At 63.4% G+C, this 21,903-nt stretch overlaps 2 protein-coding genes across 2 annotated transcripts in view; both read left to right on the top strand.

The window, feature by feature from the left end:
* WHRN (whirlin) overlaps nucleotides 1–3,854 on the top strand; it is a 59,410-nt gene extending 55,556 nt beyond the window's left edge. Inside the window, exons 10-12 of the mRNA XM_074161251.1 lie at nucleotides 1,586–1,764; nucleotides 2,849–2,971; nucleotides 3,672–3,854. Coding sequence (XP_074017352.1) covers nucleotides 1,586–1,764; nucleotides 2,849–2,971; nucleotides 3,672–3,854 — 485 coding nt within the window. The remainder of the gene's footprint in view (nucleotides 1–1,585; nucleotides 1,765–2,848; nucleotides 2,972–3,671) is intronic.
* Nucleotides 3,855–5,520: 1,666 nt separating this feature from the next.
* On the top strand, nucleotides 5,521–21,528 carry AKNA (AT-hook transcription factor). Its single transcript, XM_074161294.1, is given in 27 exon segments — nucleotides 5,521–5,606; nucleotides 5,608–5,661; nucleotides 5,663–5,736; nucleotides 9,396–9,414; nucleotides 11,222–11,235; nucleotides 11,529–11,825; nucleotides 11,954–12,918; nucleotides 13,483–13,557; nucleotides 14,056–14,189; nucleotides 14,692–14,699; nucleotides 14,767–14,924; nucleotides 15,028–15,087; nucleotides 15,200–15,300; nucleotides 15,405–15,567; nucleotides 15,706–15,833; nucleotides 15,882–16,100; nucleotides 16,295–16,502; nucleotides 16,585–16,691; nucleotides 16,925–17,160; nucleotides 17,391–17,577; nucleotides 17,984–18,157; nucleotides 18,399–18,496; nucleotides 18,707–18,802; nucleotides 18,884–18,985; nucleotides 19,744–19,866; nucleotides 20,514–20,679; nucleotides 21,246–21,528. Coding segments are annotated over 27 exon segments (4,335 nt in total).
* Nucleotides 21,529–21,903: the final 375 nt, after the last annotated feature.

Genomic DNA, 21,903 nt, shown 5'->3' with positions numbered 1-21,903 from the left:
GAACTGGTGGAGTTGGAAGAGGAAGACCTGTGTGGAGCTGCAGGTCCCTGGTGGGCTTGGTGGCAGGGCTTCCCCCTTGTTGGGGGATGTGGGCTGGGAGGGGATGCAAGGGCAAACATCTTGATTTTGGTTCAAACTCCAGGTCAGCAGGGCTAGGGTGAAAGCCACAGAGCCTGGATTGGTGACAGTGTTTGGTACCTGTGCGTTGCTTTGCCTTTTTTTTTCCGAGACGAATTTTCAATTGCAGAAAACCAGCTTGACAGCTTCATGGCCAAAAAAACCCAAGTGCAAATCCAGGGACCACATAAAGCACACACACACACACAGACACCCTGCAGCGTTAGCAGCAGCAGTGGGGTTAATCTCTGAGATAAAACCCTCAGAACTGGGCTTTTGGCAACGCTGGAAATGCTGTGAAGCCTAGGGCCTGGCAGCCAGGTGTTCAGAGGGCTCTCCAAAGCCTCCCTGGGCTTCCAGCGCCATTCCAGCACCATTAAGTGACCTTCACTTAAAGACCAAGCCCTGTGAGGCAGCTGATTGCAGTTTATTTGTGTGGGCTTTGCTGTGTTAGTTAATGAAATCTGCTTCCAGTGGAGTTTGGAAAAAAAAAAAAAAAAAAAAAAAAACCCCCAAAAAACAGCAATTCTGGGATTTTCCCATTAAATCCAGATTTTGCCATAAAAAAAAAAAAAAAAAGTTGTGCCCACACAGAGGTTGGGGATCGGATTTATCCTGAGCACATCCCGGGAAAAAGGAGTGGAAGTGAGGGATGAGCGTGCTGGGCTCCACTGGTCCCTCAGCGAATGGCTCTGGTCCAGCGGGAGTGGGAACCCTGGAGCCCTGAGGGTGCCCAGGAGGGTGGGCTCTGCTTTCGGCTGAGACCCTTTGGGGCTGGGGGTAGCCAAAGCATCCCCGAACCCGTGTCACCCCCCTGGAAATGCCCGATTTGGGTCCGGGCTCCGTGGGATGCGATGCGAGGGACATTGTCGCCCTCCTGTGGCACCATCATCCCCCTGCAACGAGTTCCTGAGTCCCGGTGGTGATGGATGAGGGGCTGGAGTGCCCCCCTCTGGACTGCCCGAGGGGTGTCACCAATGTGACCCCGACTCCTCCAAGTCCCACAGCGATTTTTCCGGACCCTCAGCCCTTTCTGCAGGTTCCAGACACTCATTTCCAGAGTTTCGATCTGCACCCAGAGTCTTCATCCTCCAAGGGGAGGAAGCTCCTTCCTGGGATCTCCTCTTTGCTCGGGTCTGTCTCCATCTCCTCCCAGGCCCTGGTCTTGAGTATGGGCTGGCTTCAGCTGGCCTCCAGCAGGATCCCTGAGATCATCACCCTCTTCCCCCATCCCAGTTTGGGAGCTGGGCTGGATCCTGGACCTGGGTTTGAGGTCCAGGTGCGCAGCTCTGGTCTTCAGGAGGGGTTTGCTGGAGAACCCCTCTTTAAGTCCAGGTCTAAATCCCAGGGAACTTGCCCAGCCCTGGGAGCGGTTGAGGTGTCCTCCCTCTGGTTGATGGCCCTGTGGGTGCTCGGCTGGCCACGGAGCCGTGCTGCCCAGCCTCTAACAGCCCTCGTCTCTCCCCAGCCTCCACGCTCTCCCAGCTGTCGGACAGCGGGCAGACCCTCAGCGAGGACAGCGGGGTGGACATCGGGGAGGTGGAGATGAGCGGCAAGGACAAGAGCCGGCAGCTGGTCCCTGGGAAAAGCCGAAGCCTCAAGGAGGCGACGAGGAGTGAGGGGGTGGCAGAAGGGGCTTCCAAGCCGGTGAGGCTGGGTGCCCCGGGGCCTCGGGGTGCTGCCGTGGGTGGGAGGTGGGCACCCAGGGCTGCCAAGGGGCAGTGCTGGACCCCACTGCCTCGTCCGGCCGTCTACTGGTTCTGTTCCCTCTGCCCGTGGGCAGCAACCCCTCTTTGATGGGTTATTTATCCTCTTGTTTAATGAGCTGAGTCAGCTTGTTTGCGGGCTGAGCTGTGGGGAAGGGATCCAGGAGCGGCCGAGAGGGGCTGATTCACCCCATCCTGGGTGAGAGAGACACTGATGAGCTGATTCACCCCATCCTGGGTAAATCCGGTCCCTCCCAGCTCCACCAAGCAGCTACTTAGGACATAGAATCATAGAATCGTCTGGGTTGGAAGGGACCTTTAAGATCATCGAGTCCAACCATCAACCCAACACTGACAAACCCACCACTGACCCATGTCCCTCAGCACCACATCTGCCCGGCTTTTAAATACCTCCAGGGATGGGGACTCCACCACTGCCCTGGGCAGCCTGTTCCGATGTTTGATAACCCGTTCAGCGAAGAAATTTTTCCCAATATCCATCCTAACCTCCCCTGGCACAACTTGAGGCCGTTTCCTCTTGTCCCATCACCTGTGATTTGGGAGAAGAGACCGACCCCCCCTGGCTACACCCTCCTTTCAGGGAGTCGTAAAGAGCGAGAAGGTCTCCCTTCAGCCTCCTTTTCTCCAGGCTGACCCCCCCTAACTCCCCGAGCACATGGCAGAGTTCCTGGCTCCGAGGGGACATCTCCAGGGCACAGTATCCCATGGGTGAAGTCACCTGTCACCCAGAAGGGAAGGTGGCTTCAGGAATCAGAAGTAAATTGGAGGGTTCCTGATGGTGGCAAGGTTGAGGTATGTAGGCAGGCAGTGGGAGAGCTGCTCCAGTCCTCCCCCAGCCCTTCCAGATCCCCACACCGTTGGGATCATGGATGTCAGGAGTCAGGAATTGCAGGCAGCGTGTCTGTCCCTCTCCCATGGAAGCTGCCGTGGGGCTCTGGCTGAGGGACCATGACAGGCAGAGGGTGCCCAGCCTCCCTTGGCAGCGCTGCCCTCTCTCCCCACAGCCGGGGCTTCTGGAGCCCACCTCGTGTCTGATCCGAGTGTCCAAGAGCGCACCGACCTTGGGGATCGCCATCGAAGGGGGAGCCAACACGCGGCAGCCGCTGCCCCGCATCGTCACCATCCAGGTAGGGCAGGCTGAGAACGGGCAGAACTCAGTGCACATCCCCTCCCTCTCCTCCCTGGACATCAGGAAAGCCCTTCAGCCACGGCCAGAGCCGTGGGGGGATTTTGGAGGTGATATTTCCCCCCTCTAGAGCCCGGTATTTCCCCAGACACCAGAGCCATCATTCTGCTGGGGAGGGAAGGGGGGGTTGCATTCATGTCCCGTGGATGATCCCATTCCATAAAGCACACCCCAGAAGCCAAGGATTTGCCGCAGACATTTCAGAGGGGGTTTGAGCAGCCCCCAAAGCTTGGCTGATGTCTCCAGATGTCTGGAAACTCCCTTTTTCTGCTCAGACAGAGGATTGGGGAGGGGGGAATGATAAACAGTGGATAATAAAGTGGGGAACTGAGCTCTGGGGAGCTGTCTGCCCGCACCCCTTCCTCTGCTGTTTACTTGGGGCAAAATTCAAGTTATTTAGAGCAAAAGAAAAGCAGAGCTGACCACATCTGGGTTATTCTTGGCCATCCCAGCTGGTGCTGGGCTCCAGGAGCAAGCAGGAGGGAAGCCAAATTCATCCCCTCTTTCCAAAATGTGAAATGTTTCATCTCCGACGCGACGGAGATGAAACATTTCGCATTTTCCTCAAACCGCCTGTATTTCATCCCTGGGTTGAGCTGGAGGGGTGGTGGGACAGCGAGGTGACCATCTCTCTCCTGCAGCGTGGAGGTTCAGCTCACAACTGCGGGAAGCTGAAGGTGGGTCACGTCATTTTGGAGGTGAACGGGACGGGGCTACGGGGCAAAGAGCATCGGGAAGCCGCCCGTATCATCGCCGAAGCCTTTAAGCTGAAGGAAAAGGACTACATCGATTTCTTGGTGACAGAATTCAACGTCGCCCTTTAGGGCGCCCCGAGTGGGGTTTTTTGGGGAGCGTGGCTTGGGACGGGGAGCAGGCGGAAGGGGGATGAAAGGCAGCGCCGAGGTGTGAAAGCAGCGTCCCACCACGCAGAACCCTCGCCCGCCGCGCTACCCTGCACGTACAGACACCCCCCATCTCGTCCCCAAACGTCCCCTCACCCACCATAGACTCTGGGTAGGGCAGGCTGAGAACGGGCAGAACTCAGCGCACGTCCCTTTAAAGTCTTCATCCCTCTCCTCTCTGGGGTGGGGGCTGCCCTTTGGGGACACCCTCTTCCCCTCGGCCAGGCTGGGGAGCGGGGCGGGAGGACGGCGGAGGTCTGGGTGTCCCCGCTGTCATTTGAGTGCCACACGCAGAGCAAGGTGGGCCCGTGGCTCAGGCTGGAGGGGTTTTCAGGTGGTCGCTGCCCCCTCGGGTGCTGGCCCCAGTGCCCAGGCGGGTGACGCAGGCCACGGGTGGGGATGCAGAGAGAGGAACCGGAGGCCTTGTAAATTGCTGGCAAAGTCATCGTATTTATATATACAGAGCTTGTGCTTTTAATTTTTCAATAAATCTATCAGGTTAGAAAAAGGCCGGGTTTGTGGGGGTTTCTTGGGGGCTGGGACAAGGTGGGTAGGGAGGTGGGGGGCAGGGATACCTATGGGTCCCCCATCTCCATCTCGATCAATCCATCCCTATCCTTATCCCTTCCCCATCTCCATCCCCATCCATTCATCTCCATCCCTATCCCATCCCTATCTCCATCCCCATCCATCTATTCCTATCCCATCCATCCCCATCCCATCACCTCCCCAACCCCTCCCATCCCCTTCGCCATCCCCGTTCCCATCCCCATTCCCATACCATCACCTCCCCATCCCCATCCATCCCATCCCCTCCCCCACCCCTCCCATCCCCTTCGCCATCCCCGTTCCCATCCCCATCCCCATTCCCATACCATCACCTCCCCATCCCCATCCATCCCATCCCATCCCATCCCCTCCCCATCCATCTCTATCCCCATCCCCATTCCCATCCCCTTCGCCATCCCCTCCCATCCCCATCCCATCCCCTCCCATCCCTGTTCCCATCCCCATCCCCATTCCCATTCCCATACCATCACCTCCCCATCCCCATCCATCCCATCCCATCCCATCCCATCCCCTCCCCATCCATCTCTATCCCCATCCCCATTCCCATCCCCTCCCCATCCCCATCCATCCCATCTCATCCCCTCCCCATCCATCCCCATCCATCCCATCCCATCCCCTCCGCATCCATCTCTGGCCCCATCCCCATTCCTATCCCCTCCCCAACCCCTCCCCATCCCTATCCCATCCCCTCCCATCCCCTTCGCCATCCCCATTCCCATCCCCATTCCCATACCATCACCTCCCCATCCACCCCATCCCATCCCCTCCCCATCCATCTCTATCCCCATCCCCATTCCCATCCCCTCCCCAACCCCTCCCATCCCCATCCCCATCCCCATTCCCATTCCCATTCCCATTCCCATCCCCATCCCCATCCCCACCGGCCCCGCTCCGCCCCAGCAGGGGGTGCCCGCGCTGTATAAATTATGACAATGAGCTCCATCCTCCGCCGCTCTGATTGGCCGCCCGCCGCGGGCTATGCAAATACCCGGGGGAGGGGGAGGGGAGGGCTGGCTTTATGCTAACGACTTCCCGCTCCGGGCGGGGCGGTGCGCGCGGATTGGCGGGAAGCGGCCGGGATGCAAATGAGGGAGCGGGCCCCGCCCTCCCGCCGCCGGCGGCGCGCGCTATTGTCCGGCGGGGCCGGGCCGGGAACGGGGCCGGGATCGGGATCGGGATCGGGATCGGGACCGGGATCGGGACCGGGGCCGTCGTGCGGAGCCGGGGTCGGAGGGTCCGGCCGGGCCCCCCCCTGCAGGTGGGCAGCAGCCGCGGGGGCGTTCGCGGGGCAGCTGTTGCGTGCGCGGGGAGGGGGGTGCCCCTCCAGCGGTGCTCCCGGGACAGATGTGTGTGTGTCCGTGTGTGTGTGTGTGTGTGTCCCCAGCTGTGCCCCGGGGATGGCCGGGGGGGTGGCCGGGGGGGCTCAGGGCTTGGGGACAGCGCGGCGCGGCTGCTCCCTGTAAGCCTCCCGCTGCAGCTGGAGGGAAGGAGAGGGCCCCGGGGGCACCGCTTGGATGCACCGCTGGATGCACCGCTGGATGCACAGCTGGGGGCTCGCGGGGATGGCCCCATCCCGGGGCCGCAGCCCGCACACCCTCCACCCCCCCCCCCCCCGGCTCTGCTGTGATCCCTCTGGCTCACAGCTGGGAGCCGTCTGGGGTCCCCGGGCGGAGGGGGGGGGACCTCCACCCTGCCGGGGTCCCCGCAGCCGAGGGGATGCAGCGGGAGGATGGGGGACACGTCGCTTGTCCCCAACCCCTGTCCTGCCCACGCCGCCCTCCCCCCCCCCCCACCGCCACCGCCTTGGCGGCCCCCAAGAAACTTGTCATAACTTTTCTTACTGCGGCGGTTCCTCCCCACCCGGGGCCGGTTTGTGCGCGGGTGGCACGGCCGGAGGATTTCGGGAGGGTTTCGTCAGGCTGGCGTGGCCGGGGTGACAGGGAGCCAAGGCCGGGGTGACAGGGAGCCAAGGCCGGTGCTCCCGCGGAGGTTGGGGGACGCGAGGCCGTGCCTGCGGCTCCTCCGAGGAAGTTGCGAGGGCTGCCCTCAACTTCAGTTCCTTGTTGTCTTTAAAGGGCAGCCATGAGCTCACCCGGTTCCTCAAATCGGTGGGTGCCCGGCGGGTGTCGGGGGGGGGTTCCCTTGCTCCCCAGCGCTCCCCCTTTGGAAGTGCTCCAGGCACGGAGATGTTTTCCCCGGAAAAACGTAGCGGTCCATGCTCTGTTTTCCCGGATCCAGCCCGTTGTTCGTTAACCCCATCACTCGTTCCCGGTTGCTCGGGGCCTTCCCACGTCCCCCGCCACCTCCCTCTGTCCTCGGCTAATAAGGGATCTCTGTGCCACCGGCTCTGCGAGGGTGGCAGCTCTCTCCAGACGGGGATTAAGGCCACCGTTGGGCCGGCATTACAGCCATCGGCAGCCCCCGGCTCCCCCCGGCTCCCCCCGGCTCCCCTGGGTACGTTGGGGGTCAGCCCCGGGGTGGAAACCCACAGCTTTCCAGGGCATGGTGACAAGGGGACGAGGCTGTCCCCAGGGAGGAGAGGGAAAGGAGGGTTCATGTGCCGGGGAGGAGGCAGGAAAGCGGCCGCGGGAGCAGCTCCCTCTCCTTCCGCGGGGCTTCCCTTCGGTGCAAGTGATGGAGAGATGCCGTTTCCACGGGGTTTTGGTACCTCTCCGTGGGGATGTGCTGATGTGGGGGACCTGGGGAAGGGGGGGGGACTCAGGGGGGGGGACATGGGCCCTCCAGGCAGAGGAACTGGGGGGGACCCGTGGACTTTAGAGCGCTGGTGTGGTAACAGGGGTGTGCGCTTTCAAGAGGACGAGGAAGGGTTTTCAGGCTCTTCCTCGCTACGGTGGTTTTGCTCCCTCGTTTTAATGGGAAATAGCGCAAACCAAGAAAGCAGCGTTTCCGCTTCTCTGCCCTCTTTCAGGCTCATAAAATGGGACTCTCTGGGCTTTAAAAAAAAAAAAAAAAAAAAGAAAAGAAAAGAAAAGAAAAGAAAAGAAAAGAAAAGAAAAGAAAAGAAAAGAAAAGAAAAGAAAAGAAAAGAAAAGAAAAGAAAAGAAAAGAAAAGAAAAGAAAAGAAAAGAAAAGGGTTTATAAACCAGAAATTCCTCCCTCCTGGAGCGGAGACGCCCCTTGCCAAGTTTCTGCCCGAGGCTGTTCTTCCGGCCCCCTTCAAACACATCCCCCCCCCCCCCCCCCCAAAAAAAAAAGTGATGTTTTGGATGGCAGCCCCGATCCCGCGATGAAAAATCAAGCCGAGGAGGGAAAGGGAAACGTGGAGAAGCTGCTTAGAGACACCCCCCCCGCTCCCCAAAAAACTACCACACACACACATACCCCCCCCCCGAGCCCTCCCCTACAGGTCACCAGCCCCTACTTGCTTTTAACCTCTCTTTTTAGATGCTCGAGCGGCAAAAAAAAAAAAAATGTATATTTTTAGCCGCAGAGCCCTGGGCTGTTTGAGATTTTTAGCTGAAAAAAAGAACGACTCCGGGGGGAGGTCCCCAGCTGTGGCGGGGGGGGGGGGGGGGGGGGGCGGCGCTCTCGAGGGGACTGGGGTGTAGATCCCTGTGGAATGTGGGTGCCTGGAATATCAGGTTCAGGAAAATAAAATATCCATCCTCTGCCCGGGAGGGGGGATAAAGCCCCCCCCCCGCATCCCAGACGGGCACAATGTGCCCGTCTGGGATGCGGGGGGGGGCTTTATCCCCCCTCCCGGGCAAGGGATTATTTGCCATCACTTGGGGAACGTCGCCTTCATGCCACAGGGATGGAGATGGGGGGTTAGAGCCCCCCCTCCTTGCTCTGCCTGGGCTTGATGAGGCAGCGAAGGCAGAGTGACAGTGACGCTGTCCCCTGTGTGTGTCCCCCCCCGCCACGCCTCCCCATGTCACCGAGCGAGCCCTAGGGGAGGGGGGACGCGGTGTCTCATCCGCTGTCACCACGGATAAACCCACGCTACTGTTCTTCTGCCTCACACGTGTGATGAGTTGGGGAGTCTCAGCCTCCCTCCTCCCTCTGTCCTATGGAGGGGGGGGGGGGGGGGGGGGGCGGGGAGTTGCAGGGACAGGGACAGGATGGCTGTGGCGAAGGGGGAATCAGAGATGAGGAGCCGAGGGGCAGAGACAGGCCAGGCTGAGACCTGACAGCACTCATCACTGCCCTGAGCATCCCCTCCCTCGTCCCAGCACCTCCATCCCGAGGCACAATTTGGGACAAGCCCCAGTGAGAGGTCGCGAGGGGCTGGTGGGGGGGGGGGTCTCAGGAAGGGCTTTGGGTCTCGGGCAGGGCAGAGTTCAGGGGTACAAGATGTTTTCTAGCTGAGGCTTTTCAAATTTCTTTTTAGCTCTTTCTCAAATTGCCCTTTTGCAAAATCCCAGCTTTCAAAGAGCAAGATTAAAAATAATAATAATAATAAAAAAATATATATACACACACACACACATTTGGGATTGTTTGCATTTGCGTTGTGGTTCCTGAGTATGTGGCCACATCATTTTTCAAGCTTTTCTGTGCCACCATTAACAGCCAGCAACTCACTTAAAGGCCGGGGGGGGGGGAGGAATTCCAAGATTTTTCTCTCTTACCACCGTGACCATCGGTGGAGGGATTTTTCTGGGAAGGCCATGAATGTGGCTGGATTCGCGAGCGGATCCTGCAGACTGCGGCGGGGGGGGGTGGTGTGGTGTGTGTGTCACTGCTGAGACAAGGGGTGACAGCCCGTGGCGTGTAGGTTAGGTGTGATCCGGGCACCGGGCTGCCAAAATCCGGGTAGGAAACGTTTTAACCCTCTTTTCCCCGAGACAACAGGACCCACACACACACACACACTCCCCGGGGGCTGCTGTTTGGGTCTCCTCGTCTCTGCGGGGGGGGTGGTTCCAGGAGGGTCTGGAGGCACTTTGATGTGTTGCTTCTCCAGGCCAGGCTGTGGGACAAGGCTCGGGGCTGGAAACACCCCGCTTTGGAGAGGGGCTAAAACCCAAAATCACTCTCCAGCCACGTTGAGAAGCCGCAGAGCCTGAAGCATCCCATGGACAACCCCGTCCTCCCCGGCGGTAGCAACCTAGGGGCAGGAGAAGCTGTGGAGCATCTCCAGGTGCAGAAAGAGGAGTCACTTGGCCATTTTACGGGGAAAATCCTCCTGCAAACTCCCCAGGAGGTTTCCAAGACCCAAAGGGATGCTTTGGGGTTTGCTCCTTAGCCCATAAACCCCCGAGGATGCAGGCAGGGCTGGGAGCGAGGATGATGCTGCAAAGATGATGCCCGAGGACCTCGATGCTGGGTGGCACCGGAAAATAACCCCCCAAAAAACCCACTTATAGCAAGATTTAAGGCAGGGAATTTTGCCAATCTGGGCCCGGAGCACTTTTCCCGGAGAATCTGGGTACCACAGTTTTTCTGCTCATCCCCGAGCCGGCAGCACCCCGAAAACACCACGGCACACCCCCACACCACCCCACCCCACCCCCGGCTATGTACACCCGTCCCAGGGACCGGGCCATGGGTTTGTTGGGAGCTGGGAGCTCGGGCAAGCTCTCCTCCACATGCTGCTAATTACACATTAACGAGCTGGATTAATTGCCCACCTGCAAATGTGCCAGGATGAGCTGTGACATCCCTAGGGCTGCGAGCAGCATCTTGGGGTTGGCACCAGGTGGACACCCCCCCTCCCCCCCCCTTGGAAATCCGGGATATGGGCAAAGCCCATATGGGCTTTGCCCATATCCCGGATTTCCAAGGGGGGAGGGGGGGGGCGGAATCCGCCTGGCTGAATTTTGGGGCTGTATGGCTGAATTTTGGGGCTGCAGCTCCTCCTGGAAGCCCCTCATCCTGCTATCTTTTAGAGGCTGCAGCTGCCGATGGTCCCAGGGATCCCCATTTTGATGTCGCTTTGGCGTTTTTCTCTCCAAATTGGATTAAAAAAGAAAGGTTTTGATGAGAAAGCGGCACGGGAAGGAGGGTTCAGCCCCCGCCACGCGAGGGCTTGATGGGGTTAAAACCTTTGCGGCCGCCTGCAAACTTGCAGGAAGCACCCGAGAGCATCAGTTCCTACTTCTGCAAAAGCCCAGCCACCCCACAGGAACAGGAAGATTTCGGGGTGCTGGGAGAGATGCCGCCTCGGGGACCCCCGTCGGGGTCGTGGTGATGGGGGTGTCGCAGGGATGCTGGTACGGGGTGAGTGCATCCCTCCGTGGGGCTGGATGCTCCTCCGTGCTCCAGCCTTGGGTTGGGGACGCTGTGGGGTGGCCGCCGGTGATGCCGTCGCGGTGCTCGGTACCAGCCATCGGTTTGGGGGCCGCTGCCGCCTCCAGCACCCCGTGGCCAAAATTGGGGTGGGGGTGGGGGGGGAGGTTCAAATCCAGCTGAGGGGACATTGCCGGGGAAATCCCCGTGGCCTTTCATGCTCCCCGCCATGCGGTTGGGTTTTCAGCATCCGGTGTCTCTCGAGCTGCCGCTGTGGCCCTGGGAGCCCCTGGACACCGAGGAGCTGGGTGAGGGTGAGCTCCTGCTTTGGGGTCATCAGTGCAGCGAGTGTGCCAGGCCTCTGCTGTGATCCCTCTCGCTGTCAGCCCCCCAGAGCTGGAGGGGCTTCGGGGTGCTCCTGCCTCCCCCAGCACTGTGCCATGATGGCATGGCTGATGGTCCCCAGATCGTGGCTACCTGGCCAGGGTGACGTCCAGGGGGTGTCAGCATGGGCTGGGTGTCCCCAGTGCCCACCCTGGGGGTAAATGTGTGGATTTAGGCTTTTCAGGTGGCCCTGGGGGGGTCCCTTTCCCTGGGGACCTCTGGGGGCCATGGTGGCCATGGGGGGTGTGGCAGCTCTGGCTTTGTGGTGCTGATGGTGGGAGGCAGGGTAGGGGGTGGCCCAAGGATGTCACCCCCCCATCTTGGGGGGGTTGCTCTTGTCCCCAGGGTCTGAGGGACAGGGGGAGCCCTGGCAGTGGGGAAGGGGGATGGACAGGGACACCTTGAACAGAGCCTGCTGTGTCCCACTGAGCATCCCTCCCTCTCCCTCAGCCCCCCCAGGACGCGGTGGCGGCGGCGGCGATGATGTGACCTACATTCGTGACAAGGAGGTCCCCAGCCCGCTGCCACCGCCGCCACCGCCGGGCCATGAAGCGGCGCAAGTGACAGGGAAGCCGTGCCCGCGGGCCATGGCCAGCCCGGCACCATGGCTGCGCTGGACACAAACAGAGCTGACGCGCTGGGAGGGAGAGGAGGAGGAGGAGGAGGAGGAAGAGGACGACTTTGAAAGGCGGATGGACGAGGATGGGGTCATCGGCCTGGGGGAGGATGCCGGGAATCCGCCCTGGGGTGAGTCCTCCCCACCCTGCTGCCCTTGTTGGGGGGTCCTGGGTGTCCCAGGAGCTGCTGGAGCCGAGGGGGGGGCAGGGGGGGCACCCCCTGGCTGGTGGCAGCCCCACAGTGCTGGTGTTTTGCAGGGGATGGCGAGGACCTGGAGGAGGGGTCCCCGGCAGAGGAGGGTCGTTGGCACCCACGGCAGGACCTGGCAGAGGAGGAGGAGGAGGAGGAGCGGGGCAGCTCCGGGGGGGACGAGGGGCCCTGGGGGGCAGAGAGCGATGGGGACCCCTACCCCGAGCTCTCCTACGAGGGACGGTGGGGCTCGGGGTCCAGCGGCAGCCCCAGGGTGTCACGGGACAGCCAGGCTCTCTGCAGCACGGACGGTGGTGACACCTCGGGGCTGTCAGATGCCAGCCCTGGCCCTGCCACCCCGTCCCACCGGCACCGGGGCTGGGACACAGCCGGGGACACCGGTGAGGGGCACGGGCAGGGCTGGACCCCGAGCCAGAGCCTCCTGCTGAACCTCTCCACCGATGACCTCCGTGATGCCACCAACATTGAGCCCATCCCTGAGCCCCAGCCAGCTGCGACGGGGCTGCCAGTCCCCAGCACCGATGGCTTGGCACCCACCAAGGAGCCCTGGGGTGCCGGGACCCCCCCTGCACCCCAGCAGGGGTCCCGGGTGCCCAAGAAAACGGCGCCCACGGTGCTGCCCCCCAAGCCCGGCCATCGGTCGTGGTCCCTGAGCCCCCGGCAGCGGCACGGGGGTGGCAAGGAGGCGAGGGACCCCTCGGGATCGGGCACCAGTGCGGCCGATGGCACCCAGTATGGCCGAGGGCGGCTCAACCACCCCCTGCCCGACCTCTCCAAGGTGGAGGCGCGGGTGAAGTTCGACCAGAGCTACCGGCCACCGCGGGGTCGAGCCCTGCCAGCCCGCCCCAGGGCCACGGGTGGCCCCGTCAGCTTCAAGTCCCCGGCCGAAATCGTGCGGGAGGTGCTGCTGAGCAGCGGGGAGGGGGTCCCCCCACAGCCCCCCACCGCCACCGGGCTGCCAAAGGAGTTCAGGTCCCCCAGGCAGGCCACCCAGCTGGTGCAGCAGCTCCAGGTAACGCCCAGTTCCTCCCAGTTCAGCCAGAGAGGCATTACTGGGAGGGTCTCCAGGGTGGGGGGGGACCAGGGGGTGCGGGCAAAATGGAGATGTCACCAGCCCCGTGAGCCAGCCCTGTGACACCGATGGGGGGTTTGGTGGTGGTCACCTCTTCCCGGGGCTAGCGAGGAGGGAAGGACGAGGCAGGGGTGTGGGTGGCACTTGGGGCTGGAGGCAGGGATGCTCTTGTGTCCCCCCTCCCCGGGATGCTTGTACACCCCCCTGATGCTCATTACCCCGGGATGCTTGTCCCCTGGGATGCCCTCCTGTCCCCTGGGAGGAGAGGGGGGCTGTGCCCCGCACAGAGAAACAGGGGTCACATCTCCACCAGATGGGTTGGGTGCTTTGGGGGGGGTGGGGGGGATGAGGGGGTTTCTGCACCCCAGGGTGTCCCCCACCCATGGGAGCCCCCCCCCGGCCCTGTCATCCCCACACAGGGATGCCTCCCTCCCCTTGAGCATACTCTGAGCCCCAGTCCCCACCCCGGGTGCCATCATGTGTGTGTGTGTGTCCCCCCCGCAGGATGACTACCACAAGCTGCTGACCAAGTACGCCGAGGCTGAGAACACCATCGACCAGCTGCGCCTGGGCGCCAGGGTGGGTGCTGGTGGGGGGGGAAAACCCACTCTGCTCCCCCCTCTGATCCCACCTCCCCAGGGTTATTCAGGGCATCTTCCTCCCCTGACCCCACTCTTCCTCCTCCCGGGGAGCTGCGGTTAAGCAAGCCCAGCCCGGGGAGGGGAGGGTGAGGCTGCTGCAAAGCTGGGGGCCACTGTGCCCCCCTCCCCACCCAGCGGGTTTCCCCACAATGTGCCAAAACAGCCCCGAAATGGTGGGGGCGGCTGCTGGGGACGTCACCGACGTGGCAGGATGGCGGGCGGAAGTGTGTCCCCATGTCACCTCCCGCCCTGCACCACTGGGCGGGTGGGGAAACTGAGGCAGGGACGGTGCCCTCTGCCCACGCTGTTCCCCCCCACCACCCCCGCCTTCGCCCCTGCCTGCCTGTGGTCCCTCTGGGGGTGGATTCTCCAGGGTGGGCAGTGCCAGGGTTTGGGTGCAAGGTGGGTGCCCTGAACCCCCTCTACTTGCCCCCAGGTGAGTCTATACGCCGACCCGCTGCAGCCCAGCCGAAGCCTCGCCGTGGGCACCGTGGGCACCGGCTGCCGGGTGATGGCCCTCAGCATCCCGCAGGCCAGGACGGCCACGTTCAGCACGGCCCCGGAGCCACCGTCATCACCGGGCACAGGTGGGCTGAACCGTGTTCCCCCGTCCAGATCATAACCCTCCTGCTCTGGATTTTGGGGGGGGTTGTTCAGCCGAGACCCCATCCCCACGGCTTCCCCATGTCCTCAAGTTTCTCATGAAGATGCTCCGAGGGCTGGAGCCCCTCTGCTGTGAGGACAGGCTGAGAGAGTTGGGGGGGTTCAGCCTGGAGAAGAGAAGGCTCCAGGGAGACCTTAGAGCCCCTTCCAGTCCCTAAAGGGGCTCCAGGAAAGCTGGGGAGGGACTCTGGATCAGGAAGGGGAGCCATAGGAGGAGGGGGAAGGGTTTTAAACTGAAAGAGGGGAGATTGAGCTGAGATCTGGGGAAGAACTTCTTTGCTGTGAGGGTGGTGAGACCCTGGCCCAGGTTGCCCAGAGAAGCTGTGACTGCCCCATCCCTGGAGGGGTTCAAGGCCAGGTTGGATGGGGCTTGGAGCAACGTGGTCTGGTGGGAGGTGTCCCTGCCCAGGGCAGGGGGTGGCACTGGATGATCTTTAAGGTCCCTTCTGACCCAAGCCATTCCGTGAATCTATGTTTCTTGCAGCTCCAGCACCAGGACCACCAGACCAGGGGGGATCACCCCGGCCTCCTTCACCCCCTCCACCTGGGGGGGGCTGCCCCACATGCCTGGGGCAGTGCCGCTGCCCCGGAACCCAGCTGACACGGACACTGGTGGGACAGACCCATAAGCTGCAGGCGCAGGCAAGCCCTGGGGGTTGGGGGGACACAGGGTTGGGGGGGCTGTGGTGGTTGGGGGGGGGGGCAGCAGCAGGGGGGGGGGCTCAGCTCTTTCTCTCCCGGCCAGGTGGAATCCTTTGAAGGCTGGATCCGAGGGGGGAGCCCCACGCCCTGGGAGCAGCTCCAGGTGGGTCAGCCCCATCCCGACCTCCCAACCCGGGGATGTGGGGGGGGGCTGGGGAGGGTGTCAGGGACTGGGGGCGAACTGGGCGGGCTGGGACATCACCCTTGTGCCGCAGAGGTTTAGGAAGCTGAAGGATGCTCAGGATGCGCTGGAGCGGGCATACCTGCGAGCCCGGCACCAGCACCCGGGGGCCTCGGGGGACTTCGATCCTGACCGGTAAGTGTGTGACACCCCCCCTCCTCCGCCCCCTCCCCACCAGTGAAACCCCTGGTGCTGGGGTGTCCGTTGTCTCCCCGGCACTGATGGCCGGTGTCTTGCAGGGCGGTGGAAGGGAAGATTTTCCACCTGGGACTGCGCCTGGAGGAGCTGAAGGAGCGGCTGGAGCCCGGGGCTGGGGGGCAGCCCCCCCCGCGGTCCCCAAACCAGCCCCGCTCCCCACTGACCCCTTCCCCACCACCGGCCGCCCACTCCCCATGCCCTGAGGTGAGCTGGGCAAGGCTTCAGGGGGGTGGACGGGGCTGGGGGGTGCAAAGATGCTGGGGTGGGGGCACCCTGCTGGAGCTGGGATGGGGGTCAGCCTTCTCCAACCTCCCCCCCCCCACCTTTCGCTGTGCCCTGCAGAGCCCCAAGCTGTTGGAGGGTCCTCAGGGGACGGCGGGGGACAGCGAGGCGGTGACGGGAGGGTTGCCCCGGCCCCTCTGGCACAAGCAGCTCCGAGTGGAGGAGGATTTCGGGGACCTTCTGGCCCAGTGAGTGACCTCGTGGTGGGACGGGGCGGGCGGGACACAGGCAGGGAGCCGCTCCCCAAAACTACCATCTCCTGCCTGCGGGTCCTCCCCAAGGTACAAGCACTTCAAGTCCTTGCCGGAGTCGCTGAGCCTGGAGCAGCTGAGCCTGGCAGAGAGCGGGTCCCAAGAGGAGGCAGATGGACCTGCAGCAGGGGACAGTGGCCCCGGCAAGGTCCCCTGCAGGACACGGTCACTAGAAGAGGAGGCCGACCTCGAGACCTCCTCCCTGTAAGTGTTGTGGGAGGACATGTCCCCTGGGCAGGGTGAGTGGGAGGTTTTATATCAAGTCTCAAGTTTTATGTCACTGGCATCATTAGGCTTCAGAGTTAACAGCCTCCAGGGTAGAGTTGGTGGCACCAGGGCATTTCCCCACCTTTGGGGCTGCTCTGCCCCATCGCTTGTGCTCCATCCTCCCCCCGCAGGTACCCCCTGGAGAGAAGAGCCGTGCTGCTGCCCTCTGAGGAGCTCCCATGGCCAAGGGGGCCACGGGGCCACCTGTCCCCTGCCACCGCTGAGGACCCACCGGCTCTAGCCAAGCCCTCCCTGGGGCTCCCCGAGCCACCACAGGCAACCCTGTCCCGCCGCAGCAGTGGGGTGGGCACCTCTGCCACCCAGCACCATCCCCGCAAGGTGGGTCCCCCCCCACCAGCACCTCCAGACCCTGCTGGGGGGGTGCTGGGCACCAACCCTGCTCTCCCCACTGCATTTGCAGGAGCAGCGCATTGTGTCACCGGAGACCGACAGCGGCTTTGTGGGCTCGGAGGCCAGCAGGGTGTCACCCCCGGTGCACACCCCCGAGCACCGGCCCCCCGGCACCAGGTAGGGCTCAGGGTCCCTGCCCTCACCCCAGGAAGCAGGATTTGGGGACATGGGCTGTCAGCTCTGTCTTGGGGGGATTTGGGGCATCAAAGGGGAGCAGGGATGGAGGAAGAGGTGGCGAGGATGTGGGGAGCAAGGAGGGGGTGCTGGGGGGGGGGCTGGAGGTATGCAGGGTGGTCCATGGCTGGGGAAAGAGCTATGGGGGCTGCCAACATGACCCCTTCCATCCCCAGGACCCCCGGCTCGCTGGGACTCTCCATCCCTGTCCCCGCGACCCTCCGTCCTCTGCGGAAGAGAGATGTGACCCCGCTTCCCTCCAAGCCGGCACTGATGGGCATCTATCCGGCAGGCGGGGGGCAGGGGGATACTGGGGGGCTCCACCTGCCCCCCAGCACCACCTCGCAGAGCAGTTCGCCCCCCCGCTGGGCTGGGAGCGGAGGCAGCGAGGTGGGACCCAGCGGTGATGGCAGTAAGTAGGCAGCGTTTTGGGGAGGGACATCTCCCCGGGGGAGAGAGATTTGCGGGGGGGGGGGGGGGTCTGGGGGTGTAAGGGACTCTGGTTTGTGGTGTCCCCCCCATCTCCCTGGGGATGCTGGACTGGGGGTGCCTCCTTCCTGCTGGCTCTGCTCTCCCAGGTCTCTCCTGGGGTGGGAGACACCCCCAGACCCCTTGGCTCACCATGCGCCCCCCCCTCCCCAGCTCACATGGACTCGGAGGCGGAAGGCAGGAGCTGCACCAGCACCAATGGCCACCCCCCTGCCACGGCCAGGGGCCCAGCCAGCCCTCCACTGTCCCCCGAGACACCATCCCCCACCCCACTGTCCCCCAATCCGCTGTCCCTCAACCCGGCTCGCTGTGACCTGCTGGGCTCCCGTCTGGAGCGCGAGTGAGTATCTATGTACACACACCCCCCCCGCCCCAAACCGGGCCGAACCCCACCCCTAGGTGACACAGCCAAGCAAAGTCCCCAAAGGCCACCAGCATCTTCCCCTGGGCAGCAGCCGGTTTTCCTTTCTGGGAAAGCTGGGACTTCACTGGGGCCGAGTCCTCCAAACTCGTGACACGTGTGGGCTGGCTGAGGCTGGACCCCAAGCCCAGACAAGCCCCAGGCTTGGTTTTGGGGAGCATCCCAGCGTGAGCTGCTTGGTCCTGGCTAGTGGGGATGGGGACAGGCACGGGGTCCGGGGTTGGGGGGGGGACAGGGCTGTTTACCCCCCGCCTCGCAGGGCACCCAGCCCCGTTGGGAGCCTTGCTGGCTGTCCCTCACGGTGGCATCTGTCCTGCTGTGGCAGCCAGGCCATCCGGGCGCTGCGGGACGAGGTGTGGCGGCTGCGGCGGCGGCTGGAGGAGAGCCTGCGCCGCTCCCGCAGCTATCCCGAGGGAAAAGCCACCCCGCGGGCCACCCCGGCCAGGAGGCAACCGCTGGCCACTGGACCATCAGCCCCCAAGGACGCAGCACCCTCGGGGTAGGTGGCAAGAGGGACCCCGGGGAGGGGGGAGGATGGTGGCAGTGACCCCGTTGGTGGCAGTGCTGTGTCCCATGGGCTTGGGGACACCCCCAGCTTGTCCCATTCTTGCTGTGACCTGGGAGAGGTTGGGCTCGGGGGGGAACAGGCAGCCTGGGTGCTCTGGGGCGGTGGGTCAGGGGGGTGCCTGAGGGGACACTGCGGGGTCTGTGTGGTGACAATGGCTCTGTCCCCTCTGCAGGGAACCGAGCCCCCCGGCGCGGGGCAGGGAGACCCCCAGGGTCGCACCCACAAGGAGGGGGAGGTCAGCGTCGCTGCCGCGGGACAGACCAGACCTCAGTAAGTGGGACCCCACCGGAGTGGGGACACTGGGGACACGCTCCTCCCGGCTTCCCCTTCCCCGAATGGAGCTGGGGGCTGGGGGGCCATGGGGACAGGGCAGGTCCCGGTGGCCCTGCTGGCCCCAGCTGCTCATCCCAGGACTGGATCCCACAGATCGTGGGCACGGACCCTCTGGATCCCACCCCGCATCCCTCTCCTCCGCCACAGTCTCCGAGTCTGACCCCTCGCCTGCCGGGCCCCCAGCCCCCCCCTCCCCACAGAAGAGCCCCCCTATAGAGGTGACATTTCGGGGACAGTACACAGGTGGGTGCCGGTGGTGGTTAGTGCTGGGGTGGCATCCCCCGTGTCAGGGTCCCCAGTTGTGCTCACACTGGGTTTTGGCAGGGACACGGTACCAGGTGGGGACACCATGCGCCCCCCCAGCACCCCAAGAAGAGCCGGGAGCCCCAGGGTGTCCCCGGTGCCACGGGAACAGGACGCCATCGGGTGAGTGACACTGGGAATAGCCCCCAGACCCTTTTGTCCTTCCCTAACGCCCACTAAGGGAGCTCCTAATGACTTTAATTCATTAATTACAGAGACTCAGGGCTCTCCCTGCTGCCCCTTGGCTGGACCCCCCCCTGCCCTCTCCCTGCTGCTGGCTGTGGCCACTGGTGTCACAGGGGGGGGCGGGTGGGAACCTGTCCCCAGCCCTGTCCTTTAGCTAAAGGTCAACCTGGCCTGTTCCCGGGTGACAGCGCTGTGTCCCCCGTGTCCCCCACCTGCCTGCAACTGAGCTGGGTGCAGTCAGAGTGCTTTGCAGCCCCCCCTTTTTGCAGACCTCCCCGTTTTGAAGAGCCCCCCCCACTTTGCAGACTCCCTCTCTCCCTTTTGCAGACACCCCTACCCTTTTTGCAGACCCCCCCCTATTTCAGACCCCTGTTTTTGCAGACACCCCATTTTTTTGCAGACACTCTCCCTTTTTGCAGACCTGCCTTCTCAGACCCCCCCCTTTTTGCAGACCCCCTCCCCTTTTTACAGACCCCCCCTCCTTTTTGCAGACTCTCTCTTTCCAGACCCCCCCTTTCAGACCCCTCTTTTTGCAGACCCCCCCTGTTACAGACCCTGTTGTCCAGCCCCACCCCCTTTCTAACCCCCCCAAATTGCTCTGCTTTTCCCAACCCACCTTTGCCTGCTCTGCGCGGGGACATTCCCGGGGACATTCCCGGGGACTTTCCCAGGGACACTGGCTCCTCTCTCCGTAGCCGGATCCGTGACCGATGCCACGAGGCAGCCCCGGCACAGCACCCCAAGGAGGACACGCTGCCCCACGTGCCGAGCACCCATGGGTGCCCCCGCGTCCCGCGGCAGGGACGGAGCTACACACGGTGGGTGACAGGGGTGGCACGTGCTTGGCACGGCTCGCGGGGTTGGGGGGGGACGGGGAACAGCCCTCACATCCCTGGCACGGTGCTGGCAACACTGCTTGGGGACAGAAGTGACAGCCAGCAGTGCCACCATGGGCACGGGTGTTCCCACTGGCAGGCGCTCCCTGCACCCCCCTGGGGACATCTAATACCCACCCTAGGGACACCTGTGGGGTGGCCACTCGCACCCCCTGGGAACATCTAACACCCCTGGGGACATCTATGGGTCTGCCACTCTCTGCACCCCCCCTGGGGACATCTAGCACATATGGGGACATCTAGCACATATGGGGACATCTATGGGGCTGCCACTCGCTGCACCCTCCTGGGGACATCTAACACCTTTGGGGACACCTGTGGGGCTGCCACTCACTGCACCCGCCCTGGGGACACCTGTGGGGCTGCCACTCACTGCACCCCCCCTGGGACATGTAGCACATATGGGGACATCTGTGGGGCTGCCACTCACTGCCCCCCCCCCCCAGGGATATCTATGGGGCTGCCACTCTTTCCACCCCCCTGGGGACATCTATGGGGCTACCACTCTTTGCACTCGCCTGGGGACATCTAACACCCCAGGGGACATCTAACCCTCTTCCTCCCTGCAGAGGAGCGTGGCCCCGGTGGCACGTCCCCCCAAGGCTCCCACGTCAGTCCCCGCACCGAGAAGCCGCAGCACCCTGGACTTTGGTACTTGGCAGCCAGCCCTGGTGCCACCACCGCCATCGGCTGCCTTGCCCCTGTCCCCCTCGTGCCTTATGCCCCCTCCGTGCTGTAAGGATGCTCTGCAACGGCTGGCGGGGGCGGGGGGGATACCAAAGGGGAGGTCAGCATCTCCCGGGGGGGGGGAGGGTGAATGCAGGACAGGCTGTGCCCACCCCAGGGACCTGCCATGGAGCCCAGGGACCCTGGTGGCAGGAGGCTGAGAGTGGGGTGAGGCAGCCCCCAGCTCCTTTTTTGGGGGTGTGTGTGTGTGTGTGTGTGTCTGCATGGGGGTGAGCAGCCCCTGATGGGTTCTGAGGGTTGGAGATGGATGAGACAGATGAAAAAACAGGGCACAGTTGGGGCACAGAGCCCTGTGGGGACACAGTCCACGGAGCAAAGCCAAGCCCGTGTCCCCTTCTTCTTTCCAGCTACTGACCTTGGTGGCGGGAGGCTTGGAGCGGGGTCACACAGCCCCCAGGCTCCTTTCTGGGGGGAGGTTTTCATGGAGGTGAGCACCCCCTGATGGGTGCTGGGGGTTGGAGATGGATGAGATGGGGGAGAGGGGTTGAAAAACAAGGCTGTGGGGACACGGTCCGTGGAGCAAAGCCAAGCCTGTGTCCCCTTCTTCTTCCCAGCTACTGCTCCCCAGCGGTACCTACCTCAGCCCCAGCCATGCCTGGGGTCCCCCTCCAACACCCCACAGGGCTCCAGCAGGCAGAGCATCCCCCCCGGCCACACGCCGCTGCCCCCCACCGCTGCCTGACGCTGGACCTGGAGGAGCTGGAGGACCTGAACCAGTCGCTGAGCCGGGCCGTGGAGGTCGCCCAGAGCATGAGAGTCACCACCACCCGCATGAGCCGGGCGCTGGGCGCCGAGCTGAGCCGAGCGCGGGACCTGCGGGGCTCCTGCCTCTTCTGAGGGTCCCACCGGCATCCCCGAAACCCTCCCCACCCTCATGGGGAGCAGGAGGAAGAGGATGGTCCACCCCATCAGCATCCCTGCACTGGATGCTCCCTGCCAGATCTGGGGACAGCGGGGTTGGAGGCATCTCTATGGGGTTCTGCACCAGCTCCCATCCCGCTTGTCCTAAATCTCCTGTGTCACTTGTCCGTCTGTCCATCCCTTTTCAAGGCCACCCAAGTTGCAGGAGGGGGGACAAGATGGGGGGCAGAGGTCTCCCGAGACCTGCACCCCGGGGTGCCAGCACAGCCCCGGTGGGGGGGCACCATCCCCTGGGACCAAGGGGGTGGCCCCGCGTCCCCCAGGGCAGATGCCACCCCCAGCTGAGCCCTT

The sequence above is a fragment of the Numenius arquata genome, chromosome 19, assembly GCF_964106895.1.
Source record: "Numenius arquata chromosome 19, bNumArq3.hap1.1, whole genome shotgun sequence".
NCBI classification, from domain to species: Eukaryota; Metazoa; Chordata; class Aves; order Charadriiformes; family Scolopacidae; genus Numenius; species Numenius arquata.
Note: the sequence above shows the minus strand (reverse complement) of the source record. Positions and strands in the feature narration are given on the sequence as shown.